Source organism: Armigeres subalbatus, chromosome 3, assembly GCF_024139115.2.
Source record: "Armigeres subalbatus isolate Guangzhou_Male chromosome 3, GZ_Asu_2, whole genome shotgun sequence".
Classification (NCBI taxonomy): domain Eukaryota; kingdom Metazoa; phylum Arthropoda; class Insecta; order Diptera; family Culicidae; genus Armigeres; species Armigeres subalbatus.
Window position 1 is genome coordinate 153,852,945 of NC_085141.1, and position 20,340 is coordinate 153,873,284.

General features: G+C 38.4%; 2 protein-coding genes and 1 long non-coding RNA gene across 6 annotated transcripts in view; 2 read left to right on the top strand and 1 right to left on the bottom strand.

Moving 5' to 3' along the window:
- Positions 1-20,340, top strand: part of LOC134222430 (putative leucine-rich repeat-containing protein DDB_G0290503) — a 635,851-nt gene that overhangs the window by 143,442 nt on the left and 472,069 nt on the right. The gene's annotated exons all lie outside the window — the stretch shown is intronic.
- The window catches only part of LOC134222432 (uncharacterized), a 117,578-nt gene that overhangs the window by 82,672 nt on the left and 14,566 nt on the right, over positions 1-20,340 (bottom strand). Inside the window, exon 2 of the long non-coding RNA XR_009982423.1 lies at positions 4,652-4,841. This is a non-coding gene — a long non-coding RNA (uncharacterized LOC134222432). The remainder of the gene's footprint in view (positions 1-4,651; positions 4,842-20,340) is intronic.
- Positions 18,353-19,694, top strand: LOC134228176 (uncharacterized). The gene is made up of 4 exons (XM_062709964.1): positions 18,353-18,639; positions 18,703-19,319; positions 19,383-19,493; positions 19,547-19,694. The coding sequence occupies exons 1-4, from the start codon at positions 18,475-18,477 to the stop codon at positions 19,692-19,694; spliced, it is 1,041 nt and encodes a 346-aa protein (XP_062565948.1). The 5' UTR covers positions 18,353-18,474.

The window sequence follows — 20,340 nt, forward strand, 5'->3', positions numbered from 1 at the left end:
ATTGGGTTTCAACTGCTAAAGAATAATACAGCGACTTGTAGTATTTCATGTCAGGCATAGGTACCAAGTGAAAATACCCTCCGTGATGAATTGAGCACGACTCGGTTAATCTACTCTCTGAGTCATAAAATAACCATAATTATGTTATACATGTAGGCTCTCCGGATCTCCAAAATAGATGTTTTGTGATTCAAACATAACAAATACGATTCTTTATTATGGAGAACCGCGACTATCTGTGAGATTGAATGAATTGATCATAAGAATGTGTTTGATCAATTTGAACCCCAACTTAATTGCAAGATTTAAATGAGTTACCCTAATATTTCAGGGCAATGCTAGAAAAGTATATTGCAAAATCAACTTGTAAATATTATACTTTTACCTGCAGGACATATTACAGTTAACTCGATAATTATCGATAAATCAACGAAGACTCGATAACGATAACGATAAATCAACGCTCACTTTATCGTCAACGAAGCATCATCGTACATTCGTTATCGTTATCGAAGATGGCGTTAAATTAACGATAATAATTTATCGATTAACAACCCTGTTCCCGCCCATGGTGTCTGTGGAGCACCATCGAGTTTTGCACCTTCTAACCTTCATCGAATTGTGTCAACAACAAAAAAGAATATTTGACACATGTTTATGACTCCATTAGACTGCAAATATAATCAATTTTGAGTACAAATAGTGAAACTATTGAAAACAATCAATTACCTATTGATTACAATCAAAAACTTTTTTTTCGTTTTCTACTAATTTTGGCTATGCCAAATAACTTTTGTTCTAGCATTTTTCTCAAAGATGATTCCTTCCTATTGAAATCTTTGAAAAAAATCGTGGGCGGGAAAGGGTTAAAATGGTCGGTTTTTCAATAGAAATTATTACCACACTTAACGCTTAACATTTAAAAAAATTTAAATTGAGGTAAATAGATTCGAATGAATGAATAAATCAATGAATTACACGAATTTTTCAAATTTTTGGACAATAATAAAAATAAAAATAATATAATTAACAATTATTTTTTAATGTATATAGCATTAAAGAACTGAAGAGCTGATCTAATGAGCTGACTCTTTTCAATGAGCTGAACGGATCAGATCCGCTTACTGCCATGAGCTGTTTTTCCCATCTCTACCCTCTACCAGGGTTTGCAGAAATCACTCTCAATAGATAACGAACATCGATAAAAGAGAGGCAAAAACTGTTCCGAATTATAACAAGCCATGATAACAACTTTATCAAACTTGTATACAAGTGCGAAAAAACAGAATCGGATAGGTAGCCCGCACAGAAAAATGGTGATTCTCGCTTTGTTTTCGCTCCTTTCGTGTTGGTTACTGCACAGCTGTGTAGAACAAGTTGAAATGCATCACCAGACCCAGTGCTTCCCGCATTTGGAGCTTTCTAAAAGAAATTTATCATGGGGTATGGCCTCCCGAATCAGTTCTCTATCATGATAGCTTGCGAAAAAAGTTTCTCGCGGTATGCTACATATCGTATATGTATACAGAGATGATAAGTGAGAGACTTGCTCTTTCTCTTTATGATTCAATCCCTGCCCTCTACCTAGATCGATTTCAGTTCGAGCTTGATGGTTTACATAGTATTTTTAAATTTGTTCAACTTTCCCAACGAAATTTTTGTACCTTTTATGCGAAGTACATATAGAAAACATGTCACCACATATATATTTTTTTGCCAACGCCGCTGTCTACGAAATGTGAAGTTCTGAACCGTGAGCTAAATAACGGCATTGAATCTCAACGTCCCGATTCTTCATTAATTGAAGCCATTGAAATCAAACGCATTTTCCTGTATTATTGTACGAGAATATCTTTAGCTCTAAAATTTCAACTACTGGTATTGTCCAGACACATTGGAGTTCATAACAGAATGACTGGCGAAATTGTAAATGGGCCATTACGGATGATTTTATACTTCACGAGAAAGCACCGAAGCGGCAAGTCGACAATGAATGCAAATCAATCTGTTTCGGTCAGGCTTGGGCGTGGAAGACATTTTTCCTGCCATTCATTCCACCAAGCCTTCGAAGAAAGACGCGACAGCAGTAGATGCAGGAATCGCAACGCCAACGAGGGTCAGAACGTGCTGCAGAATAATCCCTTCTTTCATAGGTAATGCTTCAGAATTTAACATCGGTTTTTGGTAGAAAGTATTATTTATATTATTTTCTAATTTGGGCCTAGTGGTCTCACAATTCAATCTCGAATGCTTAACTCTATCGACGATGCAATAAAAAATCGATATCAGCAGAAAATCTAGAGCCTTAATGAAGGAAGAAAGGGCACATACTACAAAAGAGTGGAGGCAAAATCTGCAAGCAAGCTGGCCTGGAATCCGGCGGGACATCCCAGGGTCTCGTGTCGATAGTAACCTGACCTGGGTTCAGAGCTAGGGGGATCAGGGCATATGAGTGAGCGAGTGAGATTAAGTTAATTATCGCTAAAGGTATTTGAATTTAATACTATGTCTTTATAGAGATATTATTCCATTGATTTCCACCACTTTATTACTTTACAGATAAGCATTTGAAGTAAATACATCCCAGGGTCTCCAGTTAGCTTTGCGAGAAGAGGAGTAGGTTTGCCGATCCTGAAGTGGCGAGTTCGATTCTCGATCCGGTTTAGGATGTTTACGGGTGGGAAACATGCTCGACTCTTTGCGCATGGTGTGTCTATTGTACTTGGCACATAAAATACATATTCATGCAATTGGCGAGCAAATAATATCGTTGGACATGCGCATAGCACTCTATGTTAAAAAGCAGACAAGTTCCAGTTGGAATGTGGATGCATTGAACATTCGAATAAACAAGATTTTATCAATTTTATATAGTAAAGCATTCAATTGATGTAGAATAAGATTCTTTTAAGCAACAAACAGTCTATGGTTGAAAAAAAAAGATTGAAAATGTACATTTATTTGAGAAACTGCCCTGTTTAGTGAAATAAAATGACTATTTCCATCGTACGTACATACAAGTAGTATTTGTTTCAAAATTAATAAGGACAAAGCTTCGTTTCCCATTAAAAATCTTCATCTGTTTCAAAGTATCATGAAATAAGATTGCCTTTCTTGAAATTTCGGAATAAATAAAGTTATTTAGAAGAGATATGGAATAAAAAAATGCACATCATAGATACTAAAGAGATTTATGATAACCTTTGAGGATCTAGGAACACTTCATATATCTCTTCATATAATTTGAAAAGGCTATTGAACTACCGAAATTATAATGAGATTTAAAAGATATTATACGTTTAATGCTTCCATTGAGCATTTCGCTCGTTGAACGAAACATCATATTAGATTGCGACTGAAATGGGAATCGAACCCACACTCCCCAGCTTGTGGTAGTAGCGGCTTGTATTAAAATAATAGTCGAAGATATTGAATGAAAATGAAAGCATGAATTATTTGAATGAGATTTGAATTTCTAAATCGAAGCAATCGGCGTTCGAATAGTAGGCGCCCATTAGCACACGAATATGAACTCGATTGACAAAACGAAACAAAGAAAGAGACGATACTATTCCGAATATTAGGTACATCGTCTATGTATCACTAGAGCTACTCGTTCTGTCAGAACATACTCGTGAGTACACAGCCCATGATAATTCAGATATTCGACGGATGTCCTAAGGATATTTGCTCGGCCACGACACAGCTCAAAGCGATTGAATGCCTTATGCGACACGAAACGTAAAGAAATAACTTATAAGTTTTGATAAGAAAATTATTTTGAGCTTTTTAGTGGAATGTTTTCGGTTATAAGTTTTGGCAAAAATTCATCATCAAATCTCAATAATCAATCAATTTTAATATTTTACGTGTAAAATGGCCACAGAGATTTGTTCATATTGAAGGTATTTTGAAAAATGATTTTCAAAGACAACTTTCATTGTTTGCGCCAGTTTTCTGAGTTTCTTTATTCTAATATTTGTACCAATTTATGAAACTCTGTTAGACTTTTGTCTTTGGATTCGATCAAAATGTTATAATTTCGTAGGGTGGAGTGTGCGCTATTCTTTCTTATTCCTCAATTTTATTTATATCTGTTCAGGTACTATTTCTCCGACCACCACAAAGGCATATCTAGTACAGGGGGAGGGCGAGTTAAATTAAATTTTGAAAGCTAGTCTTTTGGACTTGTATGGACATTCCATTGGAAAGCTTAAAGTGAATCTGGTCATCTGCTTTGATCAATGCATTCAGGTTCATTCTGATAGAATACCAATCTAGATGACAAAATATTTTCATGGCGAAATGAAATTGAATTTTATGAAATTCCTTTCCCAGATTTTCTGGAAGGGGCATAAAAGTATCTGGAGAGGGTCATATCCCCAAAGGGCCCTTGGCAAAGGATCCTTTCTTCAAGTTAACAATGTTTGTTTGCTTTGCTTCTAGGATTTAGTTCTTAGCTTTTCGATAAAGTTGGAAGGATTAAGCGAAAAAATGGTATAAAGATGGTAGAATTAAAAAGCTATTTCAAATAATTGGCGACTTATCACAACAGGTATAGTTTTACTTTTCATATTCAAATGAATTAGTTGATATTCTCATGTTCTTATTTATGCAAATGGGGTGATGGAGTAAGGATTATTTCACATACCGTTGTCCCCTTCCTTTGAAAAGATGTCCTGACTAGCAGGATTGACCTGTCCGGTGCTTCGACGGTCCATTAACTTTGTTCCTCGGCCCGTTGGTCAGCTGGTCGTTGAAGAACAGGTTTTCCGTCAAATCATGCTCGAGAGTGTAGTTGTACACGCGGATCTCACTGCCAAATATTCTTGGTGTTATCCCTGTGGGGCAAGACAAGAAAACCAAATTTTCAAATGACGTTGACTATACGATGATTAGAAGGTAGTTCTGGTAGATTTTGGTAGTAGAATGGTAGTGGTAGAATGGTAGAGAATGGTAGTAGAATGGTAGATTTTATCTTTAGCCCTTCATCTTTATGTGAATATGAAGGGTGGGTGTACCAATCGTCGCCATACTTAAGAACAACTATTTTTAAATCTTCTTCTATCTATATACATTTAGGGTGGCTCAAATTAGTATGGGAAAAACTTTTATCAATTTTTTTGATGGGCCGCCCTCTTATTCGGTTTTATTCGATGCCCTGATGCTCTGGACAAAATTTCAGCCAAATCGGTCAACGTTTGGGCGGTGCTAAACTCGTTGGAAGTTCATATGCAAAAATGTATGCAGAAACATCCAAAAACAGTGAATTGCAGTTGGACGGCACAACTTAAGATGAAGAACATAATGTTATGCAGAAAACCGCGAGAAGATTAGAGTTTGCCCGGCTAAGTTATTAGCATTTCTCTGAAGTGGGGTTTGAGCAAATTTCGTTTCTTTTACCTTTGAAAAGAAATATATTCACCCCTACAACACTCCAGTACAATGCTAATATCTTTGCCTAATAAACTCTAATCTTCTCGCGGTTTTCAGCATAACATTCTGTATTTAATTCTGTAAGAACTGAATGAGTATCATGATTCTTGATCGTAAATTGTGCCGTCCAACTGAAAATCACTGTTTTTGGATGTTTCTGCATACATTTTTGCATATGAACTTCCAACGAGTTTAGCACCGCCCAAACGTTGACCGATTTAGCTGAAATTTTGTCCAGAGCATTAGGGCATCAAATAGAACCGAATAAGAGGGCGGCCCATCAAAAAAATTGAAAAAGTGTTTTTTGAGCCACCCTAAAATACATAAAAATAAATTTCTGTCTGTCTGAACCTTATAGACTCAGAAACTACTCAACCGATCGGCGTGAAAATTTGTATGCCGAGGTTTTTGGGGCCGAGGAAGGTTTTAAGATAGTCCGAGACCCCTCCCCGCTTTGGAAAGGGAGGCTCCCATACAAATGAAACACCAATTTCTTCATAACTCGAGAAATATTCAAGCAAAGGGAGCAAAATCTGGCATGTGGAGGTTTTGGAAGAGAAGATATGGTTCTGTGGTGGTTCGAAACCCCTCCCCCTTTTGGAAAGATGAACTCAAAAACAAATGAAAAAGAAATTTCTGCATAAATCGAGAACTAATCAGAGAATTTATCAATTTTAGGCGAAACGAAGTTCGTTGGTTCTGCTAGTAAATAAATAAAAGGCATCTGGATGGTGTTGATATGTCAAACGAAAAGTTTCCTCCAGAGTGTATGTAATTAAGAGTGGCGACATGCGCCGCATTTGACAGGTCTCCTGCTCGTTTGGAACACGATTTTGTATGGGAATGACAGATGAATTTTGTTCCAATTCTGACAGTGTCGCCACTCTTTATCACATACACTCTGGTTTCCTCTACTGCTCCTTAGAACAAATGTGAAACCCGCAATCAAATTCGTGTTAGTGTCAAAAATTGCTTGATCCATAATTGCAACACATGTACCAGTTGTGGCACTATCCTTAATTTCGGCTCCAATTGTGATCAATCCATTTATTTTCTCATGGGATTTTCCTTAAAGACAAGCATCTCGGAATCCAAAACAAATTTCACGCAAATGCGACGCAGCAAAGCTGAAATAATAAAACCAAAAGTTGTCCGCTGCCTTCGTATTGAGTGGTGTGCCCTTGAAAACGTGAGTGAATTTAGATTTGGATACTGTGACGCTTGCCCTTAAGTTAAGACCACTAGTGCGACAACTTGTCAAAGGACGCTAAAAATTAAGCGAAATCCATTTTTACAATAATGTTAAGTATATTTTGGAGAAGATTAGAGGTGTTATCGTGTCATATGAATATGGTTCACTGATCAGGATATATTTTGTGGTGATATGATGTAGCACTAGGGCAGTTCAAATTTCAAAAATGTTTGAAAATTCCAACTCCCATATGTCTATTAGCATCATTTTGATAATATAGGAGTCCTGGCAAAATTTCAGGCAATTTGGTGGCCATTTAGGGGTGGCGCGAAGTCAATTTATGTTTATATGGAAATTTGTATGGGAAAAACGTAAAATTTATTCAAGTCTCCCTACAGCTGTCAAATCGTGATGAATTCAAATAAACATCCCCAACCTCCCTTTTTGGAATCTATATAAATGAGACCTCCGGATAACACATTAGTTATGAGTGAATTGAACGGTTCTATTGACAGTGTGAATATGGGATAAATGGCTAAAATGGTATAATTAGCCTCAACGTAGCAGTGGAAATATAAATCAAAATTAATGAGCAACTCACTGGTTGAGCTCAAATAGATTCCAAAAATGGAGGTTGGAGATGTTTGTTTGAATTCATTACGATTTAAGAGTTGTAGGGGGATTAAACAAATTTTAAGTTTTTTCCATACATATTTCCATATAAACATAAATTGACTTTGTGCAACCCTTAAATGTCGGCGGCCACACATTGCCTGAAATTTAGCCAGGACTCCTATATTATCAAAATGATGCTAATAGACATATGGGAGTTGGAATTTTCGAGCATTTTGAAATTTGAACTGCCCTAATGTAGCACTTAGTGTATATGTAATGCACTAATGCGACAACTGGTGATATAACCACACATCTACCCTACATTTTGTGGAAGATTTTGATACACACAACCTCTACTGGATCAGTGAATTTGGTGATGAAGAATGTGTGTAGACGTCAGACATTAAAAATACTCACACTCACTCTAATGTCAATGTGTGCTATACATATGTTGAAGCGTTGGAAGCGTTGAGTGCTTCGACTATGCGTGCGATTTGGAAATCTGGAAACACATTCAGTAGTCGCCTAGTTACGAAGGTCGACGGCGGTCCTTCTTAGCTTAGTTGGTTAAAATCACCAGTCTAGAGAACTGAGGGTCGAATCCCATCGAAGGGAAGTGGTTTCCTCCAATACATTTTTCAAAACAAAATCTTCCACATAATGTACAATGTACATATTCACATAGGAGTTTTTCAGAACATTGTAAACCTTTATCTGTGAATGTAGTTGCTCTCAGATCAGCTCAGAGAAGAAAAAATGGCTGCCATGGTTATCTTTATTGCACGTTAAAAGCCATTAGCCATAATTTAATTTTCCGATTCTTTATATCATACGACGTTCTTTGGGATTGTACAATTCCAAAAATAGAAAATTTCCCCAAAAATAACATTTTCTCAAAAATTACATTTTTCCGTAAAATTACATTTGCCCGAAAATAACATTAGACCGAATATTACGAAAATATATTTTCCTGAAAACGACATATTCCCGACCGACTCTTGAACGCAACTCAACAAGATACTTAGAACCCCGAATAGTAGGGAGTCCATTCGGGAGTTTTGCCTTTAGCAGATTGTTTCATGGAAGCTTTTAATATTTAGAACGAAATACGCTACATCAATGAGGAAAGATGATTTGTCGAAGAATTTCGGACAAATTAGTCTATTGGTTTTACCATTAGCATAGCATAGCATAGCATATGTGATTGTACAAATCGTGGGTGGCTATACAATGCTCAATTCAAGCTCCATCCGGAATAAGGGCGAATGTCGCAAGAGAAGACTCTCCCCGTCGACCCCCTCTCCCTTAGACAAAAGTGATAAGCAGCAGATCTCTCTCTGGTTTATCACTTCAGAACGAAAGAAAACAATGCGAACTTGCATTCTGAGGTGATAAACTGCAAAGAAACTCCCTGCCTGTCACTTTCATTCAAATGAGGGGAAGTCGACGAAGAGAACCCTCTCCCGCGACACCCGCCCCCTTACCAGACAGAGCTTGAATTGAGCAATCTACTGTATACTAGTTTATTTGTGGACGCTGTAGCGCCCGTGGCAAGTGTTTTTTTAATCAAAATTTTCAACGTCTGTTGTCTGTGATTTTTTCATCAAATGCTGTGTCTGGTTGTCTAAGGTTGTCACTTGTTTTGTTTTCTGCATTTGATAGTAAAAAAAGAATTGAAGTGTTAAACATTGTATTTTTTTTTTGTGGGAATTTCCCCGCGTAGTCTGGTTGGCTAGTCACCGGACAGACAAACAGGGCTATTATATATATTAATTGTCGCAAATTGGTACTTGGGATTAGTACCTTTTCCTATACAGTAGCAGTTGTATACCTGGCCACGTCCTTACAATCACGGAAGGAAGGGATGGAATGTTAGTTCAACATCTACTAGTGAAGATGCAGATGTCTCGGGAAGGAAAATTTGTGTTAGTGGGAAAGGTAAATAATAGGGAGCTCTATTCGACAATATAGAGCGTTTGTCAATAACAGTATATGCTGTAAAAGTAATAAAATATATTCATCAATTTACTTACGAACAAAATTTCGGCAAATCGCGCGATCGTTCTGCCGTCCGAGACAAGAGCCAACACGCACTGAACTAATTAACTTTATTACCGGCCGCGCAATGCAAAACACAAAATTTCGGCAAATCGCGCGATCGTTCTGCCGTCCGAAACAAGAGCCAACACGCACTCGTCTATTGGTTTTACCATTACAACATATTTTATAATGTGCACAACAAACTTTGTTCGGCATATATTGCAAACATGTTCGGCATATATTGCAAAACTAATATACTGTACAGCATATTCCTAGTTCATTATCCTACATATTTTTTATTCCTACGTTTTCCCAATTTAAGCTTATTTTGTTGAAGTCTTCCTCATTCAATAAAACAGTCTATTCAGTGATATGGAAATGCTAATATCATCTTCCAAACTTGGACGTACATGTTCATGATAGAATTAGAGGCGAAAGTATAGAATTGATAGTTCCGTTAGGATACGGCAGGCATGAAGAATGTTTTTATAGAAGTCGATTTGAAAGCGAGCGGAGGGCAATATTTGTGATGGCACATATCACACGACCTTCCTTCTGCCAAGCTCCCGTATGAAGGGGGAGGGAAGAATATCAGTGTGGAAGCTGATATATCTTCATTGGCCACCACATTGGCTTCCACACTGATATTCTTGCCTCCCCCTCCATACGGGAGCTTGGCAGAAGGAAGGTCGTGTGATATGTGCCATCACAAATATTGCCCTCCGCTCGGTTTCAAATCGACTTCTATAAAAACATTCTTCATGCCTGCCGTATCCTAACGGAACTATCAATTCTATACTTTCGCATCTAATTCTATCATGAACATGTACATCCAAGTTTGGAAGATGATATTAAACCATCTAAGACGAATTAAGTACTGTCCATTTAATTTCACCAGTTAATTTTCGTTATCTTTGCAGATACGTATTTCGACCACAACTGTGTGGTCGTCTTCAGTGTCTTGTACTTGACTCGACTCGACAGTACTTAATTCGTGTTAGACGGTTGAATAGATTCCACTAAAAGAGCTATATATATTTTTCTGCATATGATATTAGCATTTCCATATCATTGTAAATCGTTTAACTTCACGTAGAAGTAACACACACGAAATCATTAATTTAGCCTATTCAGTTTACATTGTTTGTTGGGCAGTTTTTTTGTGGTGAAAGGATTATTGCTGCCTTTCTGTTTGCATACGTGTGCGATTTCAGCACCCATCGATTCGCTTTCTTTAGTACAATGCTATACTTTCGGTTTGTACAAATAACTCGCAATTGGACCATGATTGATATCTAGTAAAAAAAAGGCAAAATGAAGGCTGCCTAAGTTGTTTTACCTGTTGTTTTAGTTACCATTACTGGAGCATGGCCAGCTCTCTCGAGTGTTGATGCCCTGTCTGGAAATTTGCTGGGCTGAGATCTCAACCTGATAAGCTGAGAATGGCACACGCTGCTCGCGCTTCAATTATTTTACTCTTAGACGTTATAAATTACATATATACACTTGCAAAGGTGTCGATTAAGCACTATTTAGCGTCTTTCGAATGATTTGCACATCCATATATATAAAAGCCAATGTTTCTATCACTAGGCATAATTAACTTTGTTGTAACTTCACAGATACGTATTTCGACTTCACAGTAAAATCGTCAACAGCCGAGTCGAGCTCAGTATCCAAAAAAAAAAAACTATCCAAAATATTTCTATGTCATAGAGTGAATAGGAGGGTTATTTGAAAATGAGAGATAGTAGTAGCAGGTATACTAAGAAGTTCAACGATTCAGCAAATAATTCGGCATATCTTTTGGAGATCCAGGTTGATTGTAACAAAATGCAGAATACATATACTATATCTAAGAGAGCAAATCTTAGAAAATATTAGAAGAATGATGTAGGAATAAAAAATAGGAAAGATATTTCGTCAATACTACATACTTGTATATGATATACATATTGCCTACACCCATCCAGAGAGTAAAATATTTTATTACAATCTTGCATTATTTCTACACACAGTTTGCCATAATTTGCGAAAAATGCACATATTGCATTAAGTTCATTCGTAAGCCTTTGCATTAGGTCCTTGGTCACGAGAAAATAAGAACTGGATATGTGTTTGTGTACATGTAATCAATTTAACACTTCCCCTTCGATAAAACCTAAACCTAAACCTAAACTTACTTACATGCCAAAGACGAGTATTGAACCTAGGTCAAGCATACCAAGCTTAGCGCTTCTAGACTGATGCGCTATCTATCGTGCGTGACTATAGCCAGATTAGAGATATAGCAACAAGAGACTATTATAATCCACGTTCTATGTTATGTCAATATGGTAAATACCATATAATTTCAAGGGTAACAGAGATAGCAATGGCTTCAAAGCAAGACCGTGCTGAAGGTGGCTGGGTTCGACTCCTGATTAGGTCAGGAAAATTTTCGGGTTGGAAACTGTCTCGACCAGTGTTGTAAAATGTCATTTGCATTCGTTTGTATAATTTTCCCAGAACTTGTTTCAGAAGGTAGCTATCAATTCATGTTGTATGTTGTATGTTTTCAGATCTGGGCTGGTTTATCTCAGATTTATGTTTTTTGTCATCAAACACCAGTGAACACGCAGCACAGACTGGAGTGCGCCAATTACCGAGGAATAACCCTCCTTAATTCGGCGTACAAAATTATGTCCCGTATTCTGTTCAACAGATTGAGACCGCTTGAAGAGTCCTATATCGGCGAATACCAAGCAGGTTTTCGTGAGGGCCGATCAACGACGGATCAAATGTTTACCCTGAGACAAATCCTTGATAAATTCCGGGAGTACAACTTGCAGACACATCATCTGTTTATTGATTTCAAGGCGGCGTACGATTCAGTGAAACGGAATGAATTATGGCAAATTATGCTTGAACATGGTTTTCCGGCGAAACTGATACGGCTGATTCGTATAACGTTGGACGGATCGAAATCAAGTGTAAGGGTTGCGGATGAATTATCGACGTCATTTGTTACCTTAGATCAGAGCTTCCCAAACTTTTGGGTATGCGACCCACCTAGCAAAATTCTATATGTCTCGCGACCCACGTTAAAAAAAATGCATTTTACCAAGTAGTATTAAGCATTAATTGAATTAAAATGTCATCTGTTTCGGATTCTTCCACATAAAAAATATTCACGTTACCTTACATGTACAAATGCATAAAATGACGAACATGATATTGTTAGTCAAAATGTTAGCGTTTTCATTTTACTTCATTAAGCGGACAGCTTTTAGGCATAAATGTTTTCTAAAATAGCATGGTGATGAATATTTAAAATAGAATGCGGTTTGAACTTGAAATTATGATCCTGAAAATAAATACGCGACCCACCAACAATCCGCTCGCGACCCCCCTGGGGGTCGGGACCCACAGTTTGGGAAACCATGCCTTAGATGGATTAAAGCAGGGTGATGCACTCTCGAACCTACTGTTCAATATAGCGCTCGAGGGAGCGATTAGGAGAGCTGGTGTGCAAAGAAGCGGTACCATTATCACAAAATCGCATATGCTCCTGGGATTTGCGGACGATATCGATATTATCGGAATTGATCGCCGTGCCGTGGAAGAGGCTTTTGCGCCTTTTAAGAGGGAGACAGCGAGGATTGGACTCACGATCAATACCAGCAAAACGAAGTACATGGTCGCTGGCAATCAACGTGGGTTCATCAGTGGTGGTGGTAGCGAAATAGTGCTGGATGGTGAAAAATTTGAAGTGGTGGAAGAATTTGTGTATCTTGGAACATTGGTGACGTGCGATAATGATGTTACCCGCGAGGTAAAAAGGCGTATTGTAGCTGCAAATAGGGCTTATTACGGACTTCGTAACCAGCTTAAGTCCCGTAGTCTGCAAACGAAAACAAAACTCGCGCTGTATACTACTCTGATTCTTCCGGTGGCTTTATACGGCCATGAGACATGTACGTTAAAGGAGGCTGATCGGAGAGCTCTCGGAGTGTTTGAGCGTAAGGTGCTGCGGATAATACTCGGCGGTAAACAGGAGAACGGTATCTGGCGGCGTCGCATGAATCACGAATTGTACCAGGTGTATAAAGGGCTGGATATTATTAAGCTTATACAACACGGCAGACTACGGTGGGCTGGTCACGTTGTTCGTATGCCGGAAGAACGTCAAGCGAAGATAATATTTAGTAGAGAACCCGGAAGAGGCCGCAGGCTTCGTGGAAGGCCGCGTACACGATGGCTTTTTGCAGTTGAAGAGGACCTGAGGGCGCTCAATGTTCAGGGCGACTGGAAGCGATTGGCCCAGGATCGAGTCCAGTGGAGAAGGATACTCCATTCGGCGTAGGCTCATCGAAGAGCTGTAGCCCATCAAGTATCAAGTAAGAACAGGCGAATCTATGACAAAAGGTCGAATATACAAAAGGTCGAAGGGACAAAAGGTCGACGGGACAAAAGGTCGAATGGACAAAAAGTCGACGGGACAAAATGTCAAAAGGTCAAAAGGTCGAAGGGACAAAAATGGTTAAAATTGAAAAGCCATAGTATTGAGAACAATACAGAGGAGACCTATGATGTAAGTACCGTCATCGGGGGTGACACTTGGCCAAATAAGGGTCAGGTTGGCCCTTGATTTCAACAAATTCAGCACAAGGTAAATACAATATAAGTTACCTTTTTGAACGATTCAGATAGCCGACCTACAGACTGTTCGTGAGAACGATGGCCCAATCTTGACTTAAACCTTGACTTAAACCCACAACCTCTAATTTCCACACAAAACTCTACCACCAATATGCATAAGCACATTCATTCATTTATTTAGTTTACATCTAAACAGAAACCACTGAATCAACAATTTGACGCCACAATACACGAGTTAATAATTCGAAAACACGGAGTTCTCTAAAAAACCCTGATTAATCCACCTAGAGTTGGTGGTGCCTTTCTCGCATTTAGTTGAGACACCAACCTTATATGGAGTATATATGGTCCGATGTACCATTCTCTTCATAATTTTCAAACGCAATGACCGATCGTTATAAAATTCAATAGTGATCAACAAGGCTTTGTCGAATGAAACTTGTTGCGAGAAAATCGGTTAAGGATTACTATACGAAAAGTTGTCTAATGTTTTTTATAGCTTTTGTGCACACACATACACACACACATACACACATACATACACACGGACAGACAGACATGTGCTCAGCTCGCCGAGCTGAGTCGATTGGTATATAATACTATGGGTCTCAGAGGCTTCTATAAAAAGTTCGTTTTGGGAGTGAAATGATAGCCTTTCGGTACAACTTAGTTGTACGAGAAAGGCAAAAAAAAATTAAACATTCAACTACCTTCACTGTTCACAACCAACTGATTTATTATCTTCAACTTAACTACATTACAAGTATGCTGAGTCTGCACTGCCTCGGTAGGTACTGGTTTTTTTTTGGCCCCGCGCTCGCCAAGTCGTTTTACACTTGGTCTGCCCACCTCGCTCGCTGTGCTCCACACCGTCTCGTTTCTGCCGGATTGGAAGCGAACACCATCTTTGCAGGGTATGCAGTTGTCCGGAATTCTTACAACAACACATCCTGCTTATCGTACCCTTCCGGCTTTAGCTACCTTCTGGATACTGGGTTCGCCGTAAAGCTGGGCTAGCTCGTGGTTAATTCTTCGCCACCATACACCGTCTTTTTGTACACCGACAAAGGTGGTCCTAAGCACCCGTCTCTCGAAAACTCCGAGTGCTTGCATATGCACAATCATGATTATATCCTGGAACACTAATGCAAGATCGTTCATGCTGTGTACCATGAGAGAGATTTTTTCGTAAATGTTGTACAAAATACAATATCACGCATGTTTGAGTGTTAATTAAAATGATTCGTACGGTTGAATCACCGAATAACGTGCATGATGTAAACTGTTATGTACGGCTTAAGGCCAGTCTATGTGTACATGCTTCAGTGTTTATTTCTTATTTAAAACCAATAACAACGTCACGTTGAATTAAAACCAATAACATCCCCATCTAATACATGATGATGAGTGAAAAATGAATTTGACACACATTTATACAAGACACTGACAATCTTCTGACTCTCCATGATCGACATCGAAATGTAATGTATAGGAAGTCGCGTTGGCGAAATAATTAATTATACGACACTGATCAAAGATACCAAAACCAACGTATTTCACTCAAACATGCACTCGAAACGACACGTGTTACAATCAAAATCATACAATGCTTGCCCTGGCTGCTTAATACTCACTGTAAATTGGTTAAAGAACTGCCTATGAAATAAAGAAGGAGAAATCTCTGGGAAATGTAATAAGCTAGATTTTTTTTCAGAAAAATGTTTTAAAACTTGTCGTATATTTAGTACTAGCTTTATGTACCCGGCCTTGCTCGGAATTGCAAGTTTGGAGTGCAGTTTTCTTTTACAATCGGAAAATGATAAAACCAATTGGTCAACAGGGTAATTGTGTTTACTTATTCATACTTTATCATTTGATTAAAAGAAGGCTTTTGGAAACATTGACTGATTTTGAAGAAGGGATCGTGGGTTTGAAAAGCCTTATCCCGGGCAAACGTCTTTTTTTTTTAAAGAAGGAAAAACATCCATCGATGCCATATTCCAGGCAAACGCATATTTTTAAAGAAGGGATCACACCCACCATTGCCTTATTCCGGGCAAATGCCTCTTTTTAAAGTAGCAATCACATCCACCATTCAGAAGAAAATACATTAATCATTGCTTTTCACTGGGCATACCATTATTCCGATGAAGTGTAACAATTATTATTGTTTTATACCCAGCAAATACTTGCTTTCTGTGCAAGATTTTTCTGATGCTGTTCTTAATTATCCCAAATGTCCTTCATGTCGAATGACCTTAGACTAAATAGTATTGTATTAATGGCCTGCTTCAAAGAGCATCCGTCCCCTCCTTAAGATAAAGAATTTGTGTTCCGAATTTGGTTGGAATAGGCCAAGGGGTTCAAAATTTACACTGAGTTGATCGAGAACTAAGCAGTACTCCTCCCCCCACACCATCCCCTTTTTCCAAAGAGCGTGCTTAACCCCCCTATCGTCTCCTTAAGATAAAGAATGTGTGTTCCAAATTTGGTTAAAATCGGTAAATGGGTTCAGAAGTTATGCTGGAACATACATACAAACATACATACAAACATACATACAAACATACATACAAACATACATACAAACATACATACAAACATACATACAAACATACATACAAACATACATACAAACATACAAACATTGAGTTATATATATAGATAGATTTTTCATGCATGCAGAATTATAGATTTTTAAATTTTGTCCATTCGACCTTTTGTCCATTCGACTTTTTGTCCCTTCGACCTTTTGTCCCTTCGACCTTTTGTCCCATCGACGTTTTGTCCCCTCGACATTTTGTCCCATCGACCTTTTGTCTCTTCGACCTTTTGTCCGTCGACCTTTTGTCCTTCGACCTTTTGTCTTTCGACATCCTGTCCCAAAGCCGAACAGGCCATGCGAAATTTCCAAATGAAACGGAATCTTTATGCACTTCACAGCAGCAGTTTAAAAACTACTCTTTTTTAAAAGAGATCGCTGTTGCTTTTTAATAAAGGCCCGGCTTGAGACACTCGCTTGGGCGAGTCAATAGGACTAAAACAGTCGTCGAATTCAGCATTACAAACAGACCAACAGAAGCTAAATAGTTCTGGATGAAATGGAATAAATTCCTAATAACGGTGCAAGAATTTTCGCCTAATTCGCAAGTAGGTTGAGATCATGCCTGGGTGGTGCAGGCACCATTTTCCAATGGGGACGCCTGGTTGGTGGTTCGTGCTTGGTGTGGCTCAAGAAAATGTCGGACCTATAAGTTGGATTAGAAGGCCGACGATCTGTCCGACAAAGCCCGATATGGGACTTCCAAGGGTTGGACGATCCGTCTCATATCCAACGATTTTGCACCGTTTGCGTCGAGCGGGTCAAGCGTCGACAAAACAAATGAGTCTCGACTTAAAAGTCCGATATCGGACGGATGTAGAGCTGTGAAAAATAAAGCTCCCTGAGCCTCACGTATTACTCCGATACCGGACGAATGTGGAGCTATGTAACGTCAGACCCCTGTCGTACAGTACATGTTTTTTTAAATTTTTATTCAATTTTCAATGTTGAAATAAAATAATGTTACCAAATTGAAAATATAATTCATATGTATTCATTATTAAATAATTTAAGAAGTTATACATACTACAGTAGCACAGATGATTAACTAACGGAGCCTAGAAAATTTTTAAATTGCCTCATGCGTTTCAGATGCTATCGGCGGACTCATAATGGAGTGCTCAAGAGTATCCGGCTGTTTCTGTGGAACAGATTCGTCTGCAACATCCTTTATAGATAGCTCCGGCTCTTTTACAATGGATTATAGCGCACAACCAATTCAACTGTATAGATCCGAACCGAAGAACAATTCGCCCGCCGAAAGCGGCTGTTTGTCTGCAAAAAATATTGTTTGCATAAATCATTGATTTATTGAGGCATTCCACGGAGGCATGTCAGTCGATCCTGAGCGACCATTTCAAAAATATCTGAAACTTTGCACAGTTTTTCAATTTCATCTTAATCGTCATTTTTCGACATCAAATCTTCATATTGTTGAGTCACGACTAACTTTTCAAAAGGGTGTATGTGAAAATGGTTCAAAAATATTCAAAATGCTGCACAGCAAAAACGGAATGTTCGATTGTTATGATTTTTTAGCTAAGTTAGACTAAGTTAGGCGTTTAAAAATATAATTTTTGTCACAAAAACTCAAATATCTCAAAACCACATCTTTTTACAAACGTAATTTTTTTTAGAGTAAACAATTCATTATATTAGCGTTTTTTTACGGAAGAAATTTTTTTACAGTAGTGTTTTGTTTTTGTTACACATACAAATCTTAATTTTTACTCAACCTTACTCTTGATTTTCGCATGAGGAAATGTCATATAAACCAGTCGGAAGCGATAACGAACTTATCTACTGAATACAGAATACAGATCAAATCCAACTAATGATTCCGGGAAAGGCCGGGTACACACAGCTAGTGTTGCTATAAATGCCAAACAAATGCGATCGGCTAGCCAGTGAGATTGGGCGTTAAGGTTTGTTCGCAGTATCAATAACGATGAAAGCATTCTTACTTGCTTTGATAATTATTCACGAGGTCAACAGTTTTGCGACCAACATATCGCATATACCCGGTGAAGAAGTTAAACATGTGTCCAACGCTGATCTGCTATTGTCAAGAAGGAAGAGGTTTTTGGTACTTCCAACAGGTGGTATAGTTATTGTGAGTTACGAACACATTGAATTTTTCTTGCACTACTTTCACATAAATCAATTTATTATATAGTTGACTATTGCGGCGGCCAAATATCTTATATTCAACTCACACGGACCTACTGGATACTATCAACTCATAGAGTACGATATGTATTACCCTGCTCCTGATTTGAAGAGCCGTATCACACAATATCAATTGGGCGAGGTATTAACGAAGCCTACCGGACCAATTTTGCCTCCACCAATGCCACCAGTAACGCCACCGCTTCCTACAACAAGATTAACTCCAGCTCCGCCAACTCCACCAATGACTGCAACAACAAGTATGCCTCCAATGGAGGATCCTCACCATCATCACTTTGGGCATGAAATATCGGAAATGGAACTACAGGAATACCTCAAGTCCCATCCGGACACATGGGTTCCCCCGGGATATGTCAAAGATCGTTCCGACTGGTTCCCACAGGGTACATACAATCCTTACGACCGAAACAGCATGACTCAAACTTACGCTTCAGCGATGAATAGTTACAGTCCATCGGAGGAGGTATACGAAGAAGATCCGTATGCACGTGAGTTTAGAGAAGACCGATACAACATCAGCCAGCATCGCGATTGGGAGCATTTCCATCATTATCGGGAAAGGCGCGATTTGTACCATGCTGTAGAAAACGCTTTTGGGGACGAGTATGAGCTTTTGTAAGTCATGGTTACACTGTTCTAATAATGAAAATTGTCTACTTTTCTCAGTTTTCGCTCGAAGATACAACCCTGCATTATGCGAGCTATATGTGAGGCACGAAATTTGCTTCCTTCAAGGGGTAACTCCTTGGTGGTGGACATTGTGCGGCTTATGTTCAGGTTGGTTTTAGCTCATTTCATCGGCTCAAGTTCACATTTTTTTTATTTTCCAGTGTTCCACTTAAAGATGATCTTCAAGATGAATATAGCAGAGCTATGAGACACGACAACATGAATTGTACAGAAGTTTATGGAAAGGAATGTGCGGTCAGCATTTTATCTTTGATTCTTTTCGGAAAGTTTGAATCCTCACATTTATAATAAAACCGTATGAATTTTGAACGGAATGCTTTTTACATTATCACATTCATTGTTTCCTGGTCGTTTGTTAATCAGGGGATTTAGACTCGAGTACAGAGTCCGGCGTTCTACCTCTCAGCCGTTCTTACTTCAGTATAACGAGTAATGCATTTTGTCAACTGATTAGGATTGCGTAGCACCATCGATAATGATCCTAAAATCATGAAATATAATCATGGTTTCATAAGCTGACCTGATTCATGATTTCATGTTTTTTTTTATTCATGATTGCATGCATTTGTTTCCGTGACTAACTCGTTTTATGGAAGTGAAGACATTTCACATGTTTTAATATCCTATTTTTCCCGACAATGCGAAAGACCGGTATCGGAAATTGCCCAACACATGGTACTATATGGTGCAGTCCACAATGATTAAATGCTCTAAATTAACCGCGTCACAGCGTCGGGCGTATCGGATTTGAATTTTTTTTTAATTTACGCATTGACGCTGACGAAAATCGGGAACTTTTGAAATTCCTCAGGAAAGTGGTCCAAAAATTCCTCTGAAAAATCATTCGAAAAACCATCTCAGAAATCCGTATGTTATTTGTCCAGAAATTGTATTTCCCGAACAATTTATTAAGAAACCCTCTCAGGATTTCCTT